This window comes from Astyanax mexicanus, chromosome 7, assembly GCF_023375975.1.
Source record: "Astyanax mexicanus isolate ESR-SI-001 chromosome 7, AstMex3_surface, whole genome shotgun sequence".
Classification (NCBI taxonomy): domain Eukaryota; kingdom Metazoa; phylum Chordata; class Actinopteri; order Characiformes; family Acestrorhamphidae; genus Astyanax; species Astyanax mexicanus.
The window spans coordinates 22,391,515-22,419,396 of NC_064414.1; the positions used below are offsets into that span (position 1 = coordinate 22,391,515).

A 27,882-nucleotide genomic window follows, 5' to 3' on the forward strand; every position below is an offset into this window, starting at 1 on the left:
CAACCAACCCCATTGCATGGTCAGTAATAAGGTGGCAGGGTCATATTTCCCTTAATTTGTAGAGAATGGGCCTTAACCTCAAGCACACTCTCAAAAAAAGTGCCCTTTTTTTAAAGGAGCCGTATGTGTGATTAGTGCAGAGCCTTTTACATTGTTGTCTTTAAGGTTCTTCACAAGTACATCTTTTCTATTTAGAAGGTTCTTCATGGAGTCAAAATAATGCTTCTTCTCACACCTCTGTTCCTTTTTTCTTACCTTGCACAGAATTGTCACAGGAGCTTCTGAGTTCTATAGTGATAAATAGTGAGCTTTGGGGTAAATGACCTACTACAGTCATGCACTGTGTTCTAAAGACATGGAGAAGTTAGTTTAGTATTACTGTGTTGTAATTAAATGCAATTAAAGTTACCTGATTAGTTTAATAGTTACAGTTTGACCATTTCTGTTTTGGCTGGTTTAAAATGTTTATTTCTCGTCGTTTTATGTTATTACATATCTTCTTGTGCAATCAGATTTTAATAGATTGTCTGTTCTATTTTTTAAAATGCTGGAAAATAATGAATAGACTTTTGTAAGTTTTATGTGTTTATTCGTTTAGCTAGTTTTTTCTTCTGAATAAAATTTCTAAGCTTGAATTTCTGTAATTTTCACACTATTCACTGAGCCTTATGATCTGGTTGTAATTAGCAGTAAAACCACTTCACTGAAGTGCAGCGTTATACAGGAGATTCAGTGAAGTTTCTCTTTAGCATGTAGACTGGAGCAGTATAAGCAATTGCCGCAAACTGTGCTAAATGTTAGCTCTTTTAAGGTTCAGAGGTGAGCATAACGGATTATATTCTGTGCGCTTACCTTGTTAACACAAGCCACAGGCTGAACCACTAGCTAATATCACCTTATAGTTAGTATACAAAAAAAAAGGAAGTTTCTATGACAGTTTAGTTTTAAGCAGGACAGTGACAATTTGGTATTTCTTGCTCTTCAATCCCATCTTGAGTCAACAAGAAAAACAAATCATTGAATTTGTGCTTTAGGCTACTTCTCGGACACCCTTTTCTGGACAAGCTGATAGTTGGAGAACTGCCGCTGAAAGTGAAATTAGTGTCACTGTTGCTAAAGTTACAAAATCTGACAGGATTATGACACGGGTTATGCAGCAGTGTGCAGTTCTTGCAAGAGTGGAGATTCCAGCCTTCTTCAATGAAAACCCTATTATCTACATGGTTTTAAGAAATCTTAAATTAAAGGTTGTGTTTGTGAATCTATGTAAGGTGCCCAATCGTGCTAAAAAGGTTAATGTTTAATTTACCAAATCTGTGCATACAGATATTGATTCTACATTCATGGTGTCTGGTTATGTACATCTCTGGAAAAGATTAAGAGACCACTTCTGAGTTTCTGAGTCAGTTTCTATGAACTTGTTTATTCATCTTATAAATTACAGACAACATTTCTCTTAAATTCCAAATAAAAATGTAAAACAACATTAAATAATGCAAAGAAAACAAGTTCATATTCATAACATTTTAAGAATTTAGAAATCAGTATTTGGTGAAATAACCCTGTTTTCATACATCTTGGCATGTTCTGCTCCACCAGTCTTACACACTGCTTTTGGATAACTTTATGCCACTTTTGGTGCAACACATCAAACAGTTCAGTTTGGTTTGATGGCTTGTGATCATCCATCTACCTCCTGATTATATTTCAGTGGTTTTCAATTTGGTAAAATCAAGGGAAGTCATCCTTTTTAAGTGGTCTCTTATTTTTTTTCCCCAGAGCTGTACATGTTCTTTAAAAAAGTCCAGTACAAATACCGCTGTACTGCCCAGTGTTTAGAATATGTAAATATGTGCATTGAAAGAAATAGTACTCAAATGCACAGTATAATATGTATATATATATGTATACAGATGATGGGTCCTCAAACCTGGAGGGCCTCTTTGTGTCATCATCATAGGGCCTCTGTGTGTTGCAGTATACCCCTTGTCTCTTTAACAGCTGTTCTTTGGAGCTGCCGGAAAGCCCTAAGCTACTGGGAATGCTGTGTGCTTTGCTGTTCGGCGCTGCAGTGACAGCCTTTTGGCGAATGAAAAGATTGTTAGTTCTTGTCCCTGATGGGTATCGCTGTCGCCGTGCCCTCCGGCGAGCCACTTAACCTCAATCGGCCAAGTTCATATCCAGCTGTTAACCCATGCCACGCTGCTTTCTTTAAACAAGAACTCTGAATCAAACTGATGGCTTGTCCCGCGCCGGGGCGACCGCTGGGATTCTGATACAACACACTCCTCTCCTGCAGATCCCTGATGGCAGAAACATCGGTGTTGAGTGAACGGAGTGTAATCTTACTTAAAGCAGCCTCTCGAACACACAGCATGACCCCCGTGTTAAACCCGGTCTCCTGCCTTTTGGCCCCCCCACCTTTTGCCCTGTCAAATTTCCCTCAGCACAGAGAGCTGGGGCACATTTGCATAACAACAGGACAAATAGCAGAGGGAAGTGAAGTGACAGTCTGAAATTTGGACGGCAGTGCAGGCTGGCGTTTGTGTGCATGTTCGTGTGTATCAGCATTTGGCGCAGCTTATTGCACGTTTTATACACCACCTTAACAAATATGTCTCATTTATATTAAGGTTATATTACTTATCTCTAGAGGATTTAATTATTCTTGGCCGCAAAACCAAAGCTAAATGGATCCTACATCTTTACATTTTCTAGAGGATGAACCAATCAATCTTTTTTTAGTTCTGATTCCCATTCTAAAACTTTTTGAATTTAGTTCATTCTAATCAGATATCATTGCCACTTTTTTTGTATTTGTGTCCTTAAGCCTTCCTTCTTCATAAAACTAGAGAAGATAAAGAATTTGGCTTTCTTTAAGTTAAGTTTCTTCAAGTTAAAGTGGCAGTCCGCATTATTTTGTTTCTAAACTAAGAAGCATAAGCATTTCAGAGTGGAGAAGAGATAAAGTATTGTGTTAAATGGTACCTGTGTGCTGGAACAACCATTCCTGCTAAGCCTAATATATATTCAAAAAACTAGGGAGTTCTTCTGGCCACGTCACCTGTCTTTACGTATTACATCACGCGATTGGCGGCTGATGCTAATGCTACTCCAGCCCCGGTGCCTGAGAACTAAACAGAAACTCCTGAATAACACTGCAACACTTGTACCTGATTTCACCTCATACATATGACGCACTGAATTAAAAGGTGCACTGTCAATTTTTGTATGTAAGGATTTTAGGTGCGCTGTATAGTGAGAAAATACGGTAAATCAGGGTGCTATATTAAAATTAGGGGTGCTATATCATATTGTACGCGATAATATCACCAACATTTTTGAATATTGTGAACGATATTTTACCCTGAATTATCGTGCCATTTCACCCACCCCTAATTATCACATCAGGGTACTACTTTTTTGCTGTTTTTAGCAAAAGAAAAAATCACACTGTTCTCATTTCCCATTATATATCTACTACATACTACATATTATATCTGTCCAGTATCATTCATTTTACTTTATTCCTGGATATATGGAGATATTTGGAGTGCATTATTATTAGTATCATGACTTTCTGGATCATTAACTTTTGTTTCAAATCTGATAAAATTCTAGAAATAATTTTTTAATTCAGTGTTTTGTCCTATTGCCAAGAGTATCAATACTGCAAAAATACCATGAAATATTGTGATATTATTTTACGGCCAAATCGCCCACCCCTAATATACATACGTTGGACAAAACCGGTCATAAACGCTTAGCTTATGCAGGTTAAATTCCCTTGGTCAACACTGCATTCAATCTTATGAAATATGAAGTCGAGCTTTGGAATGTTACAGCACCTGCCTTTCTGGACTCATTTGCACTAAAAATGAAGAGAAACGGCTCCAGAGAATGCACTACAGATTGGAGTCTCTACACATGTTTCTGTTTTCTCTCTTCAGTCCAGGCTTGAGATGATTAGTATCGCCGGTGCAAACAGGCCCTATCGGTATCAGCCCATTAGCGAGCCTCTAAACAGTGCGTAAACACATCTTAATTATCTGGCGTAGTGACAAAGCAGCTGTTGAGTTTGTTCGGTGTGGAGGGAGGGAGGGAGGGAGGGAGGGAGGGATGGGTGTTAGGGTGCTGGAGAACGGCAGACCCCCGGCCCCTGCCAGATGGGAGCGCTGCCCGGTAAAAAGCTTCCATTACGGCGGGCGATCGGCGGCACGCCTGCGACCGCGGCCCACCAGGTTCACGCCGGGCGCTCGCCGCACACCTATAATTTACCGGGATGCTTTCGCAGGGAGCTGCGAAAAAAAAGGAAAGCAGCCCGCCATTGTAGGGGCCCGGTAATTGTAGTCTCGTTTAGAAATGCAAGTAGCAATTAGCAGCGAATTGGCATTATACACCAGCATTTGCATTCCCGCTGGGTGTAAAATGTTGTTTTAATAGCGGTTTGTTTTCCCCACATGAAATTATCTAAGGGGCCTTTTATCACCTCCTCCCCTCTCACGCTGGCTCCAGCATGCATCAGGGGATGGCCCTGCTTCCAGCCTCGGATTTAATCCCGCTGTGTGAGGAATAGGTAGGCAGCGGTAAAACGTATGGGGAGCAGGGCAGCTTCTTGTGTCCTAAGGTGTGGGGTTCCTTCAGCCTTCCTTCTTCATTAACCTGAAGAAGATGAAGATGAGCCGGATTGGTAGACAGTTTGTTTTGTAAGATTTTCTATGAGTCTTGTATTCATAATGCACTATGAATGCATTCATAATTCATTATATGGCTTATGTATAACCTTATTATACCTTATTATATCCAAAAAAATACATATTAGGACAAACATTATTGCAGAGTACAGTGTGCAAGCAAGTATGCAACTTTATAAAGACTTCATTAAGCCTTATAATGTCTGTTCAGTAGAACATTGTACATACTAATGTTACAATGCATTATTATACATGGTTGGTACTTTTAGTACTATAAGTTTTAATGCATTATAGCTGCTTTGATTTCTCAAATTGTAGTACTTGTATAAAACATACATAACATGTCTTTACTGGCTTTTAATGAAGTGTGCTTTAGTAATGCTATTACTTTTAAAGGAATGTTAATTATAATGTAAAAATGTACAAGTACTAAGGCACATGTAGAAAGTCTTTATAAAGTCACGTGTGCTTTGTAATATTGTGTATATCACTAGTATACATATATTTTATGTAAAGTGACACTTTTTGAGTAAAGTTAGAGTTTTACAAGTCTATGACAGTCATAATAAGTTTTATATAAAGCACATAATGCATTATAAATACATTCATAATGTATCATGAATACAGGGTTCATAGCAAAGGTTACTATTGGTTCTTTTAAAAAATAAAGTAATAATTTTGAAATTGTTTTTGATGGTTGCTTGCAACTCTGCCTGAGTATACAACGCCATAACTGAACACAGTATCCTTTCTCTCTTTCTTTCTATTCATTCAGAGGCCGAAGACCTCCTGAAGGAGATAAAGGAGAAGAATGTGCAGTTGAGAAGCATTAAATCGTTGTTCCACACTCTCAACGAACACGGCCTTAAGGGAGACACCACCACCGTCCAACGCCTACAAGACGCCATGTTCACCCTGGGCCTGGTCAACCCCTCCAGCAACCTCTGTTCACCCCTCATCATTTCATACCTGGAACGGTAAGACCTTTTTTTTTTTTTATTATTTTATTTATTTTTTTTTCCCCCAGTGGATTCCAGTGTGGTGCAGAAGATCAGCTGGACCTCTGTCCTGGAGCACCTGATCATCTTGTGCCTGTGGATGGCTATCGTTGCCTTCTGGCTTAAATGCTCTATGCAAATTAAATTGAAGGGATTGGGGAAAAAAAAAAAAAAAAAAAAAAGACGCTGCTTCTCCGGGCTTGGCCCCTCAGCCCCGCCCTCCAGCCTCCATTGAGGTCTATTTGCGAGAGACGCTTTTAAGTAGATCAGCTCATTTGCATGTTAATTATGCACCCTGTGCTAATTGCTGGATTTGCTGGGGACGTGCAGAGCGGTGCATAAGTGCCTCCCCCCCCAAACGCAACCCTCCCTGCTGGGGAATACAGGGGTGTACATGGTGTTGGAGTCAATGTGTGTATACACACACAGGCGTGCACGCGGGCTTGCTCGGTGCCCCTTCCAAGACTGTTTGTTTTCCTGTCACTCGAGTGGCGCAAACACACACCGGCGCGGCGCAAGCTTTAATTGCTGCCTCGCGCGCGATAAGCTTTCTAATTTAGCTCAGGTTCATTAGTGAGAAGAAATGAGGGGAACGGGGCATCTCTCCACAGAGAGGCAGATAAGCATGCGTGCCCGCACTCACACACACACACACACACACACACACACACACACACATACTTTTATACAGGGTGACTGGCAGCAATCCTTGCCCAGAACTTTAAGAGGAAAAGCTAAGCATGAGATAGTAATACACTGCTGACTTGTGACTCCAACCACAGTAGAGCTAGAGATGTACTAGCTGTTTTTGAACAAAGCAGGCTTATGTGCTACGTGTAATACTGGAGGTTACCACTAGAGGCCTCATACTAGTAGCTAGCTGTCCATTCTTAACTCTTTGATGCGCAACATAACATGGCTCAAAAATTACCAGCATTTATTTGCCAGGTTATTTCATGTTTTATTATTATTTCTTTGTTCTATTGTTTGAAATCCAATTTATTTTATTATTGAGCATTTTATTTTTAATATTACTGATCAATCTATATTTCATTTTTTCTTTAATACTAACTTTCTTTTTATATTACTACGTTTCATTTACACACTTCAGTCAAAAATAACCCATTTATCCAGGTGTGATAATAAAAATAAACTACCGTATTTTTTGCACTATGAGGTGCATTTAAAATCTTTTAATTTTCCCCAAAATAAGTCAGTGTGCCTTATAATCCTGTGCGCCTTCTGTATAAATTTTACCAGTCAGGTTGTAAAGAGCAGTAAAGCCACTCCTCGGTGAGCAGTATTAGCATTAGCTGCTAATTGTGCCAAGCACCATCTCTCGCCATTCTGAGTTGAGTATATCAGACTGTAGTCTGCGAGTTTACCGTGTTAAAACAAGCTACATGGGGTGAAACTCTAGCTTATATTGCCCTGGCTTACCAGAACACTCATGGTTCTTCAGTGTAGTGCTTTCGGGCAGCATAAGCCGCTAGCCGCTGCTAGCCATAGTGGAAATCTGGAACTTTAAGCTTACTGTACATGAACTGAAGCATTTTTCTCACCCAAATAAAAGGTTTTTTTAGGAAAGAAATCTGTGTAGATTAACGTCCAGCTCAGTTTTGTTTGCTTAATTTAGCTTAGCTTTGCAGGTGTCGCTTAATGCACCTTATAATCCAGTGCACCTTATGTGTAAAAATAGACCAGAAAAAAGACTTTCATCAATAGTGCACCTTATAATTCGGTGTGCCGTATAGTAGAAAAAAAGCAATAACTTAATCATTTATAATAATAATTATAATTATAAAATAATTAACTTAATTAATAATTTAATAAATAATTATAATTTATTTCAAGTAGTTACATTAGTAGTGAGTGGGGCTAAACACCTTAGTATTTCCAAAGTTTGTCATTTTTGTCTCTCACACACACACATGCATGTACACACAGTTTTACAGGGTAGTGTAATGGGTGGAGCCAAATGCAGTTACCATGCAGAGAGAGTTTGAACGAAGCATCTTTAATATAATGGTTAAAAAGTTACAAAAAATTATTTTTAGCTAGCTAGCTGTTGACCTTTTTAGTTAGCTAAATCTGCTGTAGTAATGTATCTAACTATTTTAAATTATAACGGCTTTACAGTACATTAGTAGGCTATTTAGCAATGTAGTTAGCTTATTTCTAAAACACTAAAATAATAACAGCAGTTTTCTCTTTTCTTTTTTTCTTTGTTTTCTTTAACCCCCTAACAGGCCAGGATTTTATTTTTTATTTTTTTATTTTTTTTTCCTCCAATTTTCTGCCTGACATTACACCCCTAAATCCAGAGTATATCTATTCAATTATTACATAAAAAGCTTTCATGTTTGATAAGCATAATTAAAAGGCGTAATTGTAATAGAAAATATATATATATAAAAAAAATTATCACTAATAAAATCATAAAATTGGCTCCTTCCTAAAGTTCATTATAAAATCAATATTTTCCTGAAGACAAAACAAACGGTTAATTTCCTCCAAACCTTTAGTTATGTTTGTCTTGTTTTTACATCTATTTTCAAACCTGCAGAATTTGAGTTGAGTCCTGTTACTGATCTGGAATTATTAAGTGTAATAGAGAGAAAACAGGCAGCTTCTCAAAGTGTCCTGTAGGAGAGGATTTTGTTTCACCTACACCTGTAGCCTGTACACCGGACAAGGCATTTTAAGGGGTTAAAGCATTCTATTTTGTATTTGTTTTGCTATTTTCTGTGAAGCTTCAAGGGTATCTTTTACCAATTAATTTGTCAGAAATATATATGCAATCATGCATGTTCAAACACATTGCTTACAGCATGACAGTACGCCCATGCCTAACCTGCTGTTCCTGCTATTGCTGCTGTATTCCCTAATCAGTATCATCTTATGGCAGTGACTTCATAAAGCAGATGTCATTGTTCAGTGAACTGTCCCATCTGTCTCTTTGCTTCTTTCTTTTGTCTTTTCAACTTGCTCTGTCAGTCTCTTCTGTCTCCTATTCTCTCTCATCCCTAAACTTTTCCACCCTTCCTCACTCCCCGCCTCATTTTTTTTTTCTTTTTAATTTCCCCATCATCTCTCTCTCTCTCTCTCTCTCTCTCTCTCTCTCTCTCTCTCTCTCTTTCCCACTTCTCTCTCATCCTGTCTCGGTCTCTGTCTCTTTCTCAGTCTCTCTCTCTCTCTCTCTCTCTCTCTCTCTGTCGTCCCCCTCTCCCATCCCCACTTCGGAAAGCCGAGCCGCGTGGACGGGGGACAAAGCCGCGTGTGTCAGTATCTCGTCAGAGTGTCAGCTATAATGACTTAATGAACAGTTCTCTATGGGATTAACTCTGACAGCCGTCACCACGTCGCCACCACGACCACGGCCGCCGCTCCTGATCCGTCCTCCACCCAGTCCACCCCCAACACCCCCCCTACCGACCACCCCCCCCCTCCAAACCCCCCCATCCTCAACCATACTCCCCTAATGAGCTGAACAAAGGAACATGGCAGGAACTTTTCTTTTGTGGAAGGGGGCTGGGAGGGACATATTAACGGTAACAACAGAAAGGGAGGAGAACAGGGCTGTCAGCTGAGCAGGAAGAGAGGGAAGAAGAGTGTGGTTCAAACCCACCCCCCCATCCCCCTTCATGCCTAAATTTATGTAAAAGTAAAAAAAAAAATAATAATAATCATACGCTTGCACCCAATTGACAAAAATCATGTCTAAACCATGCAGATCCTCATAAGCTTGGTAGCAAAGTGTCACCCAGGACAGCTGAAAAGCAGGATACAGGTTTGCTTTGGCTTTGGCTTCTATCTCGTGAAGCGAAAGGAGAGCCGCAGCCGCGCCGCACAAGCGCGAAACTCAATCACGGATCACAAATCGCAAAGTCGTCCCTCGCGCGCTCTTTCTTTTAGACACCCATTTAGTGGGCTTCCTTTTTGAGAACATGTAGAATGGATGATAACATGGGTGCCAGTCTGCAGAACAAAAGAGGAGGTGGGCGAAAGAAGAGAACGAGAGGAAGAGAGAGGGAGCGAGCGAGTGAGGGGAGGGGAGAGGAGCAGAGGGAGGAGAAGGAGGAGGATGAAACAAGCTTTCTTGTCTAATTCTTCAGGTTCTTTGCGCAAAGCACTCACTCACGTTTCCTTTTTTTATTCTCCTGCAACTTAATTGGCTGGAAAGTGCTTGACATGCAAAGTTGGTGACATTAACGGGTACATGTTGCAGGAAGGCTGAACGCCACTGACAGCTAAATTGTATCCAGGGAAATTATGAAGCCTTCAACATGGTTAAGCCTTTTTTCTCTCTCTTTTTCCTGGGGGAGCGTGGTCGCTAGCAAGGGTCGTTATCAATTCTGATGGGGATAATTGCGGTTTGAGGGGCTTCGTATCGTATTGATAGTTCTGAAGATTTTTTTTTTTTTCCAAGTTCCCCATCTTCCGTCTTGGGTTGAAATGAAGGGATTTAAGAATTAAATGCGTTTTATTTATTTATTTATTTATTTATTAATATAACACTTACTGGTATGATTAATTATAAGGAAAATATGGCATAAAATGTTTACCTATTTAGAAATTCTTCTGAACATATTTTTTGAGCAAGTTGGTAAATCTGAAGTAGGCTTTGTGTTTGCATAGTTAAAGTATTATTTATATATAATATATATATTGTAATACAGTTTATCAGCCCTTAATACACTGTGTTATGAAGTTTGCAGATGGTCAGTGTAATTATCTAAGCACTATTTATTACTAATTATTTGACCTGCTACGAAAAGTATATTGTTTTTAAAGATAACATTTGTTAATTACATAACATGATAACGTTGGGCATCTGCTGATATTCGCTTATACTATATGCGCTTACACTAAATGTAATCTAAGCGGTCTTTCAGAACTTCTAATCCAGTACGGAACTGGTCATGGGTGTATGTTTGTTTATTTATTTATTTATTTATTTATTTATTTTTAAATATTATTATTATTATTATAGTTATAAAGAAGTCGCCCCTACTGAACAGGGCAATTTTCGCGTTCAAATGATCTGCAGATCAGGAGTACCCTTAATGCTTTTTTTTTTTTTTTTTTTTTTTTCTAGGTTATTATAGTTATTCTAGTTAAACTTTTTTTTTATTTTTATTTTTTATTGGGTTTACTGTATTATTGGTTCATTACAATGACTTCACATTGTAATGGCACATTATGTTTTTTAATCCCATATAATTAGTTTTTAAAACATTGTTCTGGCAGGGTAATACATTTCAAATAAAACGATTGACCATGTAGGTTGGAACAGACTGGCTGAGGTCTTCTGTTTGATACATGAAAACATCGAGTAGCCCAGCTAGGCTGTGCTTTAAACTCAACAAAGGAGGTCGGAGACGCTTGGTCTTGAAGAAGAGTGCAGTAATAAAATGATATTTTGGTGTGTTTACAGTTGAGTTTACCTATATAATGTTTTTTTGACTTCAGATCTAGGGCTATAAGCAATTAATCAGAAATATAATCTAAACAGTCATTCAGAGTCTCTGATTAATGCAATCTTGTTCATTCTTGTAAATTATTTATTTATTTATTTATTTTTATTCTGTTAATATGTCCCACAGTCTGAGTGTCCATGTACTGTCCTCTTAAACATTTTACTAGTGCAGGTTTTTTACTATAAGTAGTGAAGTGTAGTTTAGTATAGTGTAGTCACGTGACTTTGCATCTGCAGCAGGGATGGAACTCAAACCCTAAGCCAACTGAGCAACTCGTGTAGCTTGTCCCAAAGAAATATGCCATGTCAGTGGTTAATTAATTAATCGATTTAACATGCATAATCTCAATCAAGTTTTCAAAAGGTTTTTTTTTTCTTCAGCAAATCCATTGTTCAAGTTGTTTTCTAAAACTTTTGTTCACTGTTTTTTGTTAATGAACCTTAACATGCCCCCCTCTCTCTCGCTCTCTCTCTCTCTCTCTCTCTCTCTCTCTCTCTCTCCCTCGTGTGTGTGTTTCAATTGGCTCTTGACTTCCGCTTGATGAATAATATTGGCGCTCTTCATTTCAATTAAGCGCGATTGCCTAAGAGGTGTCGTCACGGGCCAGGCTCAATCACAGCTCTTGTTTTGTCCGCCCCCCTCCCCAAAGAACCACCCCCCCTTCCCATTTAACTCCCCCTGAGCAAGGTCACCCCTGTCCGAGCCACATTTCCCCCCTGCCCCTGCTGTATAATCTCAAGGGTTGCAAACACCGCAGAAATTATACCTGTTAAAACCTCACTGGTTCGCTTTCGCGCCCCGGCTGCCCCCTCCCTGCCGGCGCCCTATCTGCTTTGACCTCGGCGTGATTGGCACGGTAATTTCCCAATCACTTGATGGCTGCCACTGCAGTCACAATAGAGCGATTGGAGTGGTGTTTTTCTCGTCTGCTCCCTCACTTTATTCCTCTGTCAGCCCTCTGTCAGGCGAGCAGTGAGCTCTTTGTTAGGTACGGAGAGGGAGCGAGGGAAACGGAGCACGGCGAGCAGATCTAATTTTGTTGCCTTATTCTGTCAAACAGCCCAGTCGGGGGTGAGGGGCGAGAGGTGGTCCGTAGTGAGGGGAAGGTGGGATCCGGGAGAGATGAGAGGGGCTGCTCACCTTAAGGCCACGAACAGAGAACATTTTTACATGTTCTATTCATGAATAACACATCCGCTCTCCTACACTCGTTGTTTTTAATAGAGTGGAGTGCCCAGTAGTAACAGTTCAAAAGTCAGCAGTTGCTTGTTTTCCTCAACCAATGGGGAACACTGTAAACTGCAGCAGCTTAACATGATGTTGGAACAAAAATGATCGGTTTGCTTGTTTGTTTGCGTAGTGCTTCTGTTGTTAGGGTGCATAGCATCTCCATAGTGCATTAATCTTATTAGGGATGCACCAAATATAAGTCAACAAAAATTGGGTAGTAAGAAAAATAGGTGTGTAACAAGCATTTAAAAAAATGTGACTATGTGCATTGTGGGAAAATATGATTACATGTGCTGTTTATGAAATGTTATGTTTGGATAGTGCAGGCCAAAAAAACATTGGGCGTAAGCAAAGGGAAGAAGGCATGTCAGTCATTTTTGACTGAAGCCAATAATACAGGGTCTTTTTTCCACTGCTTTGAGAGGTGCAGGGGGTCTGCACAAGTTTAAGGTCTCCAGGCTTTGACTCTCGTGGGCCGGGAAAGACTACATATCCTCCACCTAACCCTCACAAGCCAAAAGAATCAACAGATTTCCAATAATGTAGTGGCGTTTTTTTTTTTATTAAATGCATCCAAATTAAAGTAAAAAGTCACCAGAGAAATACTTTAGTAAGACAAAAAAAACTATTTAATTTGTGTAATAAATTATGTCAACTTATTCAATGACACCTTCACTCTAGAGTGCCTAAATAAACGAGTGATAAATTGAGAAACAGCACATTAATTTGTTTACATTTAGATGAGTACTCTGAGGATTTATACAAGGTGAATTTATCATAGTTCATACACTTAAAAAAGAAAAAGTGTCCTTATTTTTGTCATTTACTTTTTTTTTTTTAATGTTGTGAGAAAATTGAATGAGTGTCCATGTACTGTCCTCTTAGAAACATTTTACTAGTGCACGTTTTCTACTATTAGTAGTGTAGTATAGTGTCAAGCGACTCAACGTGTCAAACGTGTTCAGTGTCCAACATTTGATCAGATGTACCAATTTCTTCTGTTTCAGTTTTGGCCAAAACGTGCTCAGCATCTTTAATGACTAATAGGTGATATGGCGAAAGCCATATATAAATATGACTTTTTTTTACGATAAATAATTCTTATTGCAATATTTTTACATAATGTCATAATGTGATGCACTTCGTTCCAGTTACACAGAACTTTTTGAAGCCCATGTGGAATGTGTCTGAGTTGTATTTATTGAATGCACAGAAAACAAACAGGAACAGACTGCCAGAAATCTTCTGTTTACTACATAGAGTAGCCTGCGCTGTAAACTCAATGAAGGCAATCTGAGACGCAGTCAGTAGTTAAATAAAGATATAATTTAATCTGAAATTGTGCATTTGTGTGTGTGTTTGTGTTGTCAGTGAGGACTTAACTGGAGCACTGGATGCTGTGATTGAGTGCAACAAGCTGTACCAACAGCTGCCTCGACTCCATCAGGTCATCTGTGCCCTGATTAATAAAGGAGACACTGAGTTACTTCAGAAAGGTAAGACCCTGACACTGAGACGAGAGTGTATGTATCACTTAGGAGTCTGTGCCTTGAGTTATATAGCATGTGCTGTGTGGGTATGTGTGTGTGTGTATATATATATATATATATATATATATATATATATATATATATATATATATATATATATATATATATAAGAGACAAAGAGAGACTCTGCAGACTCTGAATTTTTCGCACTATAAGATGCACCGGATTATGAGGGGCATTTTAAGCGGTGCTTTTTAGGAACAGGGGTGTCGCCATGTTTTTATTCTTATTCAGCAGGTCTCCCCACAGGGGGCCGAAATATATTGCATCCACATAGATTTCTCTCCTGATTTTTCTCCTGAAAACTGTTTATTTGGGTGAGTAAATCGCTTCTGTTTATTCACAGCAAGCCTAGAGCCTGGAGCATTAGTATTAGCGGCTAACCGCTAATAGCCCCTTACTGCCGCCCAACACTATGAGGAACACTGAGTGTTCCTGTTAATCAGGGCGATATTAGCTAGCGGTTCATCCCACGTAGCTAGTTTTAACACGATAAACGTGCAGGCTACAGGCTATTAATTCTCACCTATGGACGGCCATAAGGCTAGCACAGTTAGCACTCATGCTAATGCTGCTTCACCAGTGCTAGCAGGGGTTAGAAGAAGACTACAGGCCGATAATACTCACCTTTTGAACGGCCAAATGGCTAGCGCTTAGTGGGCAATGCTAATACTGGTGGAGAACTAAACCTTAACCTCCTGTATAACAGGCTTCCTACAACACGGCCGGTAGAATTCAAACATAAGGCGCACCGTATTACATGGCGCACTGATGATTTTTGGGAAAATAAAAGCTTTACCCTTCAGGTTGTAAGAAGCAGTAAAGTCGCTCTGTTGAACTACAGAGTTGACACTTGGGGTTCCTCAGTGTAGCACTGTAAATAAAGGGAAGCACTTAATTCACCCCGAAAAAAAAAAGTTATCTGCTGAATCAGGAGGGTACGATGGTGACACCCTTGTTCCTTACTATTCGTTGCTTAAAATGTGCCCTATAATAATAATAATAATAATAATAATAATAATAATAATAATAATATAATGCAGTACTAAGAAATCTACCACTACAGCCAGCCAAAGTGTCCCAAAAATGGATAGGATTTTTGCTTTTCCGGAGTTAAAAAAACAACTCCAAACTATTTTGGAGTTATAAATAAAAAAAATTCACCCTGCCTTGCCATGAGCACACTAGTACACCTGTGTTCAACCTTACTTACAAGATAGCACCTCCCAATTTATCCATACAGGTGTGGGCGTTCCCAGAGTGTCCCCTGAAGCAAAAAATCTTCTTGATCACGATTTACTTACTGCTATAGTCTGACTTTTGGCATGTCTGTGTATTATAAACATGGTTCTTTATGGGCCACGAAAGTGAGAAGCATTTGAAGAATCTTGGTTTTTAAGAGTGTAGTGTGTATAGCCGGCTTCCGAACGTTTAAAAGAGCAGATTATTTCAGCCTGGTGGAGTGATCTGCCTGCCCAAGTCGAGCACTGCATTGAGATGCAATCACTGTCAGCCTCTCAGTGTGAGCAGGATGATGCACAGTGCTGGACACGCTGAAATGCTTTAAGACTTGCAGAGTGAATGAATGAATGAGTGAGTGAGTGAACACTGAACAGTGTGTGTGTGTGTGTGTATGCATGTGAATGCAAGCATGCAAGTGAAGTGATTCGAAATGGCCTGCTATCACCTTTCTGGATGTACAAACGTGAATTCTCACACCCACATACACACTGCTTACATGTGCACACAGTCTGCACAGGCAATGTGTTTTATTCAAATGAAAAGCCCCCTCCACACCCCACCAACCCCTTACTCACACATGCACTCACTCCTAGTCTTTCACACACAACAGCACACCTGGCTGCAGCCTGATTGAGTGTGATTGCATTGAGTGCTGCGCTGCTGAGGCTGCTCTTTTGAAGAAGTTTGCGCAGCCTGAGCCCGAGAGCGTGTCGGCTTAGCTCCAGTGAAAGAGAGTGGCAACAATAACCACTGCAGAAAAAGAGCTGGAAGAATTGATGTACTCATACGTGTGTGTGTGTGCGTGTGTTTCTGTCTCTGTGTGTGTGTCCCGAGCAGCCATGGACTTCGTGAGGAAGGAGCGCGGCGAGATGATGATGATGTACGAGCTTTTCTTCGGCTTCTTGTGGACGGGCCGCTACAAGGAGGCGCGCAAAATCGCTGAGGTGGGACTCGCGCCATTGTGTCCAAAGCACACAGCTATTTAAGAGGTTTAATTACAGCCACGCAGCCATTTCCACTTTTAAATTAGACTGGGCCTGGAGCTCCAAAGCGCCATTCATACCACACAGAAAGCAAGAGCAGGTGGAGGGAAGAGCGGCATGCGCGCGTGTGCGTGTGCGCTGTATAAGGAAGTGCTTGTAAAAGGGCCGACGTTTAACAGGCTGAGCTCAAGTGCACCTTACTGCGTTTCAGGTGTTAAGCTTTGTGTCTCAGGTGGGCATGAATGAGACGTACTCAGTCGTTCATTTACGTACATAAAAGACCCTATACACGTGGTCGGTGGAGAAAGAGAAAAAGAGAGAGAGAGAGAGAGAGAGAGAGAAAGAGAAGGCTCTTGCCCAGGCTCATATCTGTAGCCTGTATGACTTAAAGACGAGAGCGCTGCAAATGGACTTTTCTTGCTGGTGTGCTCATACTTAATCGCCTGGTGGGGATTGCTTCCCTCCATCCCCGTGTCACGTCCTGAGTCCTTCAGCTTCACAGCACTTCACTTGATAGAAGATGCCTGATGTGTTAGGAAGTGCTCCGTTTGTGAGGAATTTTGAGGTGCTGTCTTTCTACAGGCGGAGAGGGCTCGCGAGAGTTTCAGTCCGATGTGAAATAGTGCAGACGAAGACGTTTTATATGTTCAGTTATCTAAGAGTTCTGAACACAACACTGCTGGAGGTGCAGGTCTTTGGGATTGTGTGGGATTGGATCTACAGGTTAGAGCGAGTAAAGCAATGCAGCTTCCCATGATAGTTTTATATATATATATATATATATAAACATTGTTCTTTTATTCTATAAACTACGAACAACATTTCTCCCTAACTCCAAATAAAAATATTGTCATTTAGAGGATTTATTTGCAAATAAAAATAAATCAGAAAGCTGAAATAACAAAAAAAGATGCCAAGCTTTAAGACCTCAAATAATGCATAGAAATTAAGTTCATATCCATAAAGTTCAGAAATTATTATTTGGTAGAATAACCCTGGTTTTTAATCGCAGTTTTTTATGCGTCTTGGCATGTTCTCCCTCACAAGTCTTACACACTGCTTTTGGATAACTTTGTGACTCCTGGTGCAGAAGTTCAAGCAGTTCAGCTTGGTTTGATAGCTGTGATCATCCATTTTCCTTTTTCAATTTGGTAAAATAAAGAAAACACATCCTCAAGAAGTCTATTACTTTTTTCCAGAGCTGTATATTTGACAATTAAATTAAATATATTAAATTAAAACAATATGGAGAGCACAGAAAGCCCCAGTAAAGGCCATCTTAAAATTTAAACAGAGAAAGGCAACAAGTATTTTGTCAAAACAAACCAATTTTAAGGCTTTGTTACTATTCTACATTTCTATTCTATCTACTATTCTATAAAATAGCTATTTGTCCACTGCAATGCACCATAAGTACGCTTTGGGCACATGTTTCCACTGAGGTCTACATAAAAACACCTACTACTGAACATGTCACATGACCGAGAGCCTAAAAATTAGTCCTCCTCTTTTTTCTTTTTTTTTAAATTGCAGTCCGGACACAATAGTTTTATCACTGAGTAGAAGTGTGAAAAAAATTTCACAGACTTCCCCCTGAGAAACTCATCCCGTCTGGATAGGGCTTTAGGGAGCTCTCTTGAATTCAAATTAACACAATTCGGATGTAGTAAAAGACAAACTTTGCTGATTAAAAATTGTCCTAAAAATTTGCAGGAATTGTGGGACATCTCAAAAAATTCTTTTCAAATTTAATTTTTTTGTGAAACCCATTTAGTGAAGAATTGAGCATTGAGAACCTAAGGAGCCTCTGCAGAGTATTATTATCGTGTTCCCAATACAGAGCTTAATTCCTGAAGTGCTCGGAGAAGCTATACGCAATATAATGGCAATATGAGTTTTATTTTCATCTTTTTAAAGCCGTTCTCATACTGATGTATAAATGTCTGTCTATTTATGTGAGCTTTCTTATCCAAGCTCTTAGGCCTTTGTTCTGGCAAGAGACCAAAGTCTGCGTATTAAAAGCTCCATCAAGAAATAAAATATAAAATAATAAATCTATCCATCTATCCATCCAGGGCTTCGGGTGAAGAAGCTAAGATGTTGTCTGCTGTGCTAGAACACAGTTGTGAGGGATTTAGGTCGTGCCATTTGGCTTCTGTTTCAGGATACACCGCATCACGATAATTCCTCCTGCCTGGCTTATGGGTATTACTCCAACTGATAAGCTATCGATGGTCACTTAAGGGCGCTGAGTTCTCCAGCAGCTTTGCCTGTTTGATGGTGTAAGATTGAAGTGTCAATCTATTACAGCTTTATCGTATTGGTTTTGCCCTGAATATAAACGTAGCGCTGTTGGTTTATTTATATCTGATGGAGGAAGGTTGATGGGGCAATGAGTTTATGTACAACATGTGATTATGGTAACTCTGTGTATATACAGTGGCTTGCAAAAGTATTCATTGAACTCATTGAACTTTTTCATTTTGTCACCTTACAACCACCAACCCAAAGTAGCACATAATTGTGATGTTGAATGAAAATGATGTATGGTTTTTAATATTATTGTAGTCATATAAAAACTGAAAAGTGTGACTTGCTAAAGTATTCAGCCCTCTGTACGCTGAAACCCCTTAATAAAATCCTGTGCAATCAGTTGCCTTTAAACGTCATTTAATTAGTTTATAGAATCTTACTGTGTGTAATTTAGTCTTAGTATAAATATAAACACCTGTTCTGTGAAGGCTTCGGTTGTTTGTTAGAGAACACTAGTGAACAAACAGCATCAAGAAAACCAAAGAACTCAGCAGACAGGTCAAAGACCATGTTATGGAGAAGTTTAAAGCAGGGTTAGGTTATAAAAAAAAAAACATATTCCAAGCTTTCAGTATCCCATTAAGCACTGTTCTATTCATCATCTAAAAATGCAAAACGTTTTCTACTATATACAACTGCAAACCTAACAAGACAAGGCCGTCCACACAAACTGATACACAAAGCTAGTTGTGAAAAAGACTTGCAGCTGATGAATACTTTTATTTTATTTTAATACAATTTCGAAAAACATTTTTATTTTTATTCCGCTTCGCAATTATGTACTACTATAGCCCAATCTGGACAGGATTCAATTCTCAGGGGGACGTCTGAAAGAAAGAAAGAGGGAAATATATATATATAATACATTTTTTTTTTTTTTTTTTTTTTTTTTTTATATTTACACTTCTACTCAGTGATAAAACTTGCACCCGGACTGCAATTAAAAAAAAAAACAGGAGGACCAGTGAGTTTTTTTTGTAACGTGACATAACGTTCAGTAGCTCCTCCATTTCCACTCTATGTTGTGTTTACCTGGGTCTCCATGGGAATGCAAGCCAGAGTGTAACTTCAGTGCGTGGCAGTGAAATAGTAGCTGTTTTATTAACCATGAGAAGACAAAACTAAATCCCAACAGGACTAAAATTACCGGATGTGGTCTGAGAAAAAACACATTTGTGGTCATGATTAAAATTACATGTCTAAACCTAAAAATACTATTATGGATTGTATTTTAAAATGAAAAAATAAAACTGTTTTTGCTTCTCCACAACACCTAGAATGTGAAAAAACTAAAAGGAAAAAGTGAAAAGAAAAAAAAAAATTGGAAAAACTCTGGGAGGGCTTGTCTGTATCTCAGTGATTCCGGGGTTAGAGGTCCCTTTAAATCCATATTAAAGCGGCCCGTGCTAAAGACTCCACTAAGTGATGAGGGCACCTACAAGCATTCCTTTAAACAGCAAATTGATAAATGAGAGACGCTAAGGTCTTGAGGTCCTTGTGTAAAAAAGCGCCAGTTGATACCAAGCATAAAAATAAACTTGTTAAAAAATTTAATAAATAATAAAAGCAAACATTTCTCTTCTGCCAGTGTTTAGAGTCCTGGCTCCCTCTTACTCCAGAGGGAGTTTTCATCCCTGAACTTTTCCCACCCCTTAACCATCAACGCTCTTGACGCTTACATTAATGGAGGCTCATTTAGCAGAACCAGGAGTGGGCTCCTCGTAGGCGACCGCAGGGTCAAAAGCCCCTCTGGTTTGACCAGGCTAGGTCATTTAATGTAGGGCTACTCCTCAATCCTCCAGAGGCTAATTAAAAACAGTGATATCTAAGTAGCGTGGCCACACACACGCATCGGTTGTAGCTCAGATCGGGGCTGTAAGTGCAGCGCTGGAGTGCTCTGCAGGTTTTGTGTGTCTGTAATTGTGAGATTATTAATAATGGTGGGTAATTAAGTGAAACGAATGTAAACGATTTGATGTAATTTGGATGCTTGTGTAGCAGCACTAAAGGATAACGGTGGGTGGATAACTGCTCAGGAGAGGAGTGTGTGTGTGTGTGTGTGTGTGTGTGTGTGTGTGTGTGTGTGTGTGTGAGACCGGGGGTAAAAAGACACAAGTGAGAGATGCTTTGTATGGGGTTTGTTAGTCCAAGGTATGAATGAAATTAGAATACATATATAGTATTCCAAATGACTGACTGAGCTTCACAGATGAATGCAGTAAAAGAAATCATTTATTAAATATTGGCATTCAGTGCATTGTTTTTACAGAAAATGAGAAATGGCTGAAATATCCAAAAAATACAGAGCTTTTGGACCTCAAATAATGCAAAAAAAAAACTAAAAAAAAAACCAAGTTCATATTTTTAAAGTTTTAAGAGTTCAGAAATCATAACCGTGCTTTTAAATCACAGTTTTATGCATCTTGGCGTGTTCTCCTCCACCAGTTTTACACGCTGCTTTTGGATAACTTTGTCACTCCTGGTGCAGAAATTCAAGCAGTTCAGCTTGGTTTGATGGCTTGTGATCATCCATCTTCCTCTTGATTATATTTCGGAGAAATCAAAGAAATTCATCAGTTTTAGTGGTCTGTATGTTTTAATGGGGCAACCCTATAGAAAGGAATCTTTTATATATAAATCTAACACAACTTGTATAGCAGTTTAGATTAACTAGCTAGACACAGCTATTCATCTCTAAATAACTGGCAACATAAATGAGTGCACCTCACAATGAGGATGTCCAAGTTGTGCCCAGTTGTGGTGACGTCCCTCCCTGGTGTCATGTGACTTGGGGTGGGTGTAAATGGGGAGCCGGGCTGTTTAACTTGGTTAACGTGTTTTGGGTACAGTTCTATTATACTGGTTATTTGACATAGGAAGGGGCACCTCATGGCAAAGAACTCTGAGGATGTGAGAAATAGAATTGTTGCTCTCTTATTTCATACATTTTTCTGTTTATATAGTTCTTAATACAGAATTTTTTTTCAATGTACTAACTTTTTTTGTTTCTCTGTTTTTAAATATTGTTGGTTATTTTTAGAGTTAATTTGCCCGAAACATATATTTTGTTTTTCTTTTAATGTTTTTCGTTAATTTCTATATATTTTTTTCTTTTTATGAAAATAAAGATATTCTGAGTTAGAGTAAATTACAAATTATGTGACTCTAGATGGAAACTTTTACATTATGGGGCAGTTTGTCTAGCCAGAGATTAAGCCTAGGCTTGGACTTGCCCGTCAATCATTTTCAGGGAAATTTTCCAAAGGAAAAATATAGTCTTTGACTAGAAACCCTTTCTTGTTAACTGACCCTCTATGTAGTCTATAATTCAAAAAGTTTCTTCAGACAAGGGATTTGTGTGCATTTGTTATATTTAAAAAAGCAGAAAGTTGGGACATTCTATGTTCCACAGGGGAAAAAACAACTTTTGTTTCAGTGAAGGCTGTGTGCGTGTGTATATTAGACAGACTCCTGTTCAGAAGTGTGTTGGGTAAATTCAAGCTCAGTATGAATATTACTGGTCTAACCTATAATCTGATGTAGATGTTGTTCTGAGGATTGACTGGGCCAAGCTATGAGGATAGTGTGTGTGTTTGGCGTTTGTGCTTTCTCAAGATTAAAGGGGTCTCATAACTTTATTAGAATTTACTTTAGGAGAGTGCCAAATAGGCCTGGGAGGCAGGACCCAAAAAAAGATTGCGCAGATTGTAAAGGACGGTTTAAGATGGGTTTCTCAGCTCATATTCAATCCTAATCCAATCTCTGCCTTTTCTCTTTCATGTGTGCTAGTTTTGTTTATAGAGAGAGAGTGCGTTCACGGCAACATCCACACAAAATTTCTCACAATTGGTTTTAAAGTGACATAAAAAAAGTTAAAAAGCTGTTGTGTGGTGGGATGCACAGTATATACGACAATCCTGATCGCATCTGCAACTATTGGTACAGAATTTATTGACCTGCAGATTGAAAAGTTAATTAATTGGAACTTTGTTGTTAAAATGGTATCTAATACCTTACAAAGATTAATTGTTACTACATTAAAATAATCAGATATCATGCTGTAACCTGAGCATTTGATCTTGTATAACACTATGGGATGTTCATACATTACTGTTATGAAGTTATAAGCTATGTCCCCGAGCCGATCATGTGATTTGGAAATCTGAGCCCATCACATAAAATTTTGAAAAGAGAGGAATCGGGTGGAAAAGATCCGGATCACTTATTTATCAAAAATGTAATGTTGTTCAGTATAGACTCTGCTGCAGACGCACAGTGAGAAAGCTTGCGCTGATTAAGGCTCTCGGACACTCTCTCACATACACACTCGCTCGTGCACGCACACACACACAATTACCTCTTCTAAAAAAATAAAAAAGTGATTTATGCAGCTATACTAGTGTTAATTTCCTCCATTAAAGCTCTCACTTAAACTCAGTAACTCAGAAACTGAGTGAATTTTTTTTTTTTATAGGAAAACTAGATTACTCAAAATTAGGGCTGGGCGATATGGAAAAAAATCTTATTACGATATAGTTTTTCATATCAGCCGATATCGATATGTATCACGATATAAATCAAATCACTTTCTGTTACACTTAAAGGTTTCTATTTTTACTCAGAAGTGACAGAATAAGGGAGTTATGGACAAAATCACTAGCAGGCTCAGAGCCTTGTGGACAGACACTAGGATGTTAACATCTTGCCAGGTGGGTACAGCTTTTAAATTAATTTTAAAAAGGGGACAAATATATAAACTAAAAAATATGTAAGACCCTTTACATTATATGTCTGTTTAATTTAAATTGCAATAACACTTTATTTATTTTTATAAAATTATATTTAATCAAAAGATCATTCCCCTCCCTGAATGCAGGCAACTACATAAAGCAAAATACAAGAGTATATCACAGTGTTCATTTTGACAGGTGATTTTGATACAGTCTTAGTCTTTTCACTAAAATGTATAATAGTTTTAGTTACATTTTAGTCTATCGGATATTATTAGTTTTAGTCAGATTTCAGTCTAGTTTAATTTTGGTCATATAAAAAGTATGTATTACATATGTTTTACTGTTTTTCTATTTTCTATTTGTTGTAATTTTAGATAATTTACTGCTTATGTTTTTTTTTAAATAAGAGCCTTTAGTTTTTTTTTCATTTAAATTAAGCTAACATTTAAATATTTAAAAAAAAAAGTGGCCTATAATGGAGGTGGGAGGAATAAAGTCAAGTTTCTGAAATGATCCACTTCTACTGCAGTACAGATTTATACTAACATTACTGGCTTTCAGTAGACTAGACTTACATTACTTAAGTGTATTTAAAACTCCAGTTCAGTAACAGCAATGTTTAGCTCAGTTCAAATACAGCTAGACAGATTATATAATCTTCTGTATTTAGTAAAATATCCAGCATAACAGACTCTCTATCTGTTAAAAACTATAAAACACAAAGACAGAGGAGAATGCTGCCCTCAGGGTTTTCTAACAGAAACAGTGAGAGTTAGGAAAAAAGATGGAAAGTGCTTCCTTTCTGTGTGTTTATATACTAACCCCTCACTCGTGCTGAAGTTAACCTTAATTTACACGAAACGTGGATTAACACGGCTAACGTGCGTTACCCATTAGTTTATTAGAATGTAAAAAGCAGTGAAAGCATCTTAGCTAATGATGACAGATTGCACAGATCCCTTTTACACCTAAACATCGCTAACTTTAAACTGGAGACAAGCTAATCTAACTAGCAGCAAACAGAGCAGCGTTTACCTGCCTTCAGAAATCTGAACAAGCTCACCTCTCTAAATATCTTGGAGACGCATGCCTCATATTTAAAAGGTGAGTTTTCCAGTGTAGCGCCGCTGAATAGTATAAATGAAGTTTATCCAGTAAATGGGAGAGAAGGAGCCGCTATGTGAGGAGTTCAGAGTGGAGGGGCTCGGGGGGTGGGGCGGAGGGGGATGGTGGAGAGGGGAGGGGAGGGGTTGTACTGGGCTGAGCAGCAGTTCAGCGTGCTGCCTGATCTCGTGCTGCGCCTTTTCACAACGCTACTTAAACGGGAAATAGAAAATTTAGTTTATCGAATTTCTCGCCCCGACTTATCGCGATATATAGTTTCCTCGATAACTATCGATATCGTTTTATCGCCCAGCACTACTCAAAATAAGTGACACCAATAGGCACTAAGGGAGTCCATTCATATTTACTTTATGTATGTAAGAGATTTTCTCTTTAGGTGAATCTTTAGCTTTAATGTGATTTTATTTATTTATTTATTTTTATTTTTTTGGTTAATGCAGATCTGCTGAATGACGTCTGTTGTTGGAATAAAAGCTGTTGTTAAAACCAATTTATCTTTCCATCATAGACCCCTGGATTAAGGGCAAAGCCTGGGAGACTGCAGTGGTTTGCAGAGAAGTGCATTAGCTCTCAGAAGGTAAGAGGAAATTTCCCAGAAGCTCATACCAGCACACACGCTCTATAATACACACGTACACCCCCATAAACTCCAATGTGTTTCTGTGCTTCTGTGTAGATGGAAGCTCTGGAAAACATGGTGGATATGACTGCTAAGCTGTTTGAGTGTGACAGAGATGAGATGTACCACTACCTTCTCTGTCTCTGCAGTAAGTTATGCTTTTGAGTATCTGGACCAACATTTAACGTTTTTTTTAACCCTTTTTTCCTATGTTTTTTTTTTTTTTTTTTTTTAACTAAAAGTGAGAAACTTGAATCTTGGTTACAGAGGTGCAGATTAGGGGTTTTATTGCATTTCTAAATAGATATATACAGTATACAAATGAGTATACAACAGTAATTTGACACTTTTAATATAAATATTTAATTCATTACTTAAAGATTTTGAGAATAAAATAATAAGTACACTAATTTATGTAGAACATTTTTTTTATTTCACCTTAAGGTTTAAAGCGAAGTAGAGAAGATTTCTCGGTTATTTCAGAAAATTCATCTCTCTGTACACAGCTAACATTGATTGTTTGTAGCTTAAAATTTGAATAGTTTTAAGCTTCAAGTTTAAATAGTTTTAGTTTTCTGTGTATATCAGACTGCACAATTGTTTTTCTTTTTCGTTTTAGTAATGAAGTTTGACATTTTATTGTGTTTGAGTGTATGTGCTGGTCCCCTGTGTATGAGTGGGGTGCTGTCCTATAGTTGTGCAGGATTTTTGGTCATTTCTCCAGCTGTGGAGCAGTTCTGCACATTGTGTTTGCTTGTGTGTGTTTGTGGGCCTCCAAGACTACACCTCTAAACACACATTTAGCCTCTCAGCACTTGATGATTCTCTCACAGCATGGAGCTGAGTGTCTGCCCTGGCTTCCAGCAGGGAGATTAAGTGAAAACAGAAAGAGAAACTCCTGTTTGATGCAGTCAATCTCAATCCAGAGTTTTTGTTGCTTCATCATCCTACTCACTCATACAAAACCTTTCTTTAGCAAAACCTCGCTATAAATGATAGTAGGGGTGGGCGATATGGCCCTAAAATAATATCACGATATATCATGGTATTCTCGCGATAACGATACTTTTGCCGATATGACAATTTTTTTTTTTTTTTTTTCAAAAATACACTATACACTGCAAGAATATAAAAAGAATATTTTGTTATTACATGCAATATAATACTGCACACCCCTAAGTGAGATATTAAAAATTACAAGAATTTTATCAGATTTGTTACAGAAGTCAATGATCCAGAATGTCATGATAATAATGATAATGCACTCCATATATCCAGGATTAAAGTAAAATAAATGATAATGGGCAGATATAATCTGTCTCTAGTAGATATATAATGGGAAATGGGGCTGGGTGATATGACACGATATTTTATGGTATGATATTGTTCACGATATTTAAACATTTTGACGATATTGTCGTGTACGATACTATATGGCACACCCCTACATGATAGTATATGTGCCTGAACATAATAATGATTTCATGCAAACTTGATTAAACCCTTTAACTTCTTTCTTTAGAGATAACCAACAACTGGCAGAAGGCAGAGGCAGTGTGGATGAAGATGCAGGAGGAGAATGTTATTCCCAGAGAAAAAACCCTGATCCTGCTTGCTGATATCTTTAAGAGCAACCAACAGCCTGTACCCTTCGAGGTTCCTGAGGTAATAAAAAAAATAATAATAAAATAATAAATATTGCTGTAGTTGTCAGAGCACTGCACACTAGGGGTGTGACGAGACACTAATATCATGAAACAAGACAAGACACGATACTCAGTTCACGAGAATGAGACGAGATTTAAAACTCTAAACTGTTTTTTTTTTTTTTAAGCTTGACGATTATTTAAGTAAACTGTGCTGCGGATCCCTCGCTGCGAACACATGATTATGCTCAAGTGATCTAAGGTGCCTGTACTTCCTGATTTCTGACACCAAAAAAAATCCATTGTCTTGCCTCATCGGCACCTCCACGTATTTAGAAATATTCTGAGGTGTGTGGTGCGACGACGTTTGACTGATGTGGGGAGTTTTAGTGCGGACACATTGTCTTATATACATTGTGTTCCACTGTTTCTCTTGCTGTCAACCCCAGAGACTCCAGCATACCCGATCTATAAATTGTTAAAAGTGATCTAGCAAGGAAAAAGTGGCCCAAAGTTTATAAGTCTGTATCCGTTTTGTATTCAAAGGGATAATTGGATTTTAGGATAACACAAGCAAAATCGCAGCGTTAATGCCTGCAGTTAATGCAGCCATATTAAATCACGGTCAGCCTCTCAGAGCCTCGGTATATTGGGTATTTGAGGGCATGGTTCATTCTTCATTCTATGCCACGGTGGTATGAGTGTAGTCATTTCATCTTGGTCTCCAGTGATTAAGCACAGCTACCCAGAAGGCATGTGAATGTTAAAGCTTACTTGGTGATTCTGACACATTTATTTAAAGGACCATTTTGTAGCTAATTTTCAGTATTAAATGATAAAATGATCAGGATGTATCATCAGATATTAAGGAAACAGGTTGAGTGAAAGCACTGGCAGCTGTTGTCAGCAGGGCTTCAGCAGCACGTTCCTATTTTAAGTGTTCACTCAGTCCCGGAGTTTGTGTCAGTTTTGTCCTCTGACCCCGCCTGCTGCTCCTTCCCCTACACTAACTCCACCCCCTGAGGTTGCCAGCACCCACACTACACTACAGCGATCGGTGCTGCAGCAAAGGAGCTAGCTAGCAGAGCTGGTTTGGTTAAACCTCAGCTGCTACACAGCTTAAAAAGCGCTCCCTCGTGTAAAGTAGTCAATATAGCGCAAAATACGGGTGATAGAAAAGTTTTGAATTGCTGTATTTCTCCTCTCTCCTCTCGCTCGTTCTCTAAGTTCTCTGCCTCTTCTACTACTCTAAACTTTGTGTAGATTCAG

General features: G+C 38.7%; 1 protein-coding gene across 1 annotated transcript in view; it reads left to right on the top strand.

Moving 5' to 3' along the window:
* Window positions 1-27,882, top strand: part of lrpprc (leucine-rich pentatricopeptide repeat containing) — an 88,187-nt gene that overhangs the window by 38,895 nt on the left and 21,410 nt on the right. Inside the window, exons 23-28 of the mRNA XM_007255767.3 lie at window positions 5,470-5,671; window positions 13,774-13,898; window positions 16,032-16,138; window positions 24,857-24,925; window positions 25,025-25,115; window positions 26,490-26,632. Coding sequence (XP_007255829.3) covers window positions 5,470-5,671; window positions 13,774-13,898; window positions 16,032-16,138; window positions 24,857-24,925; window positions 25,025-25,115; window positions 26,490-26,632 — 737 coding nt within the window. The remainder of the gene's footprint in view (window positions 1-5,469; window positions 5,672-13,773; window positions 13,899-16,031; window positions 16,139-24,856; window positions 24,926-25,024; window positions 25,116-26,489; window positions 26,633-27,882) is intronic.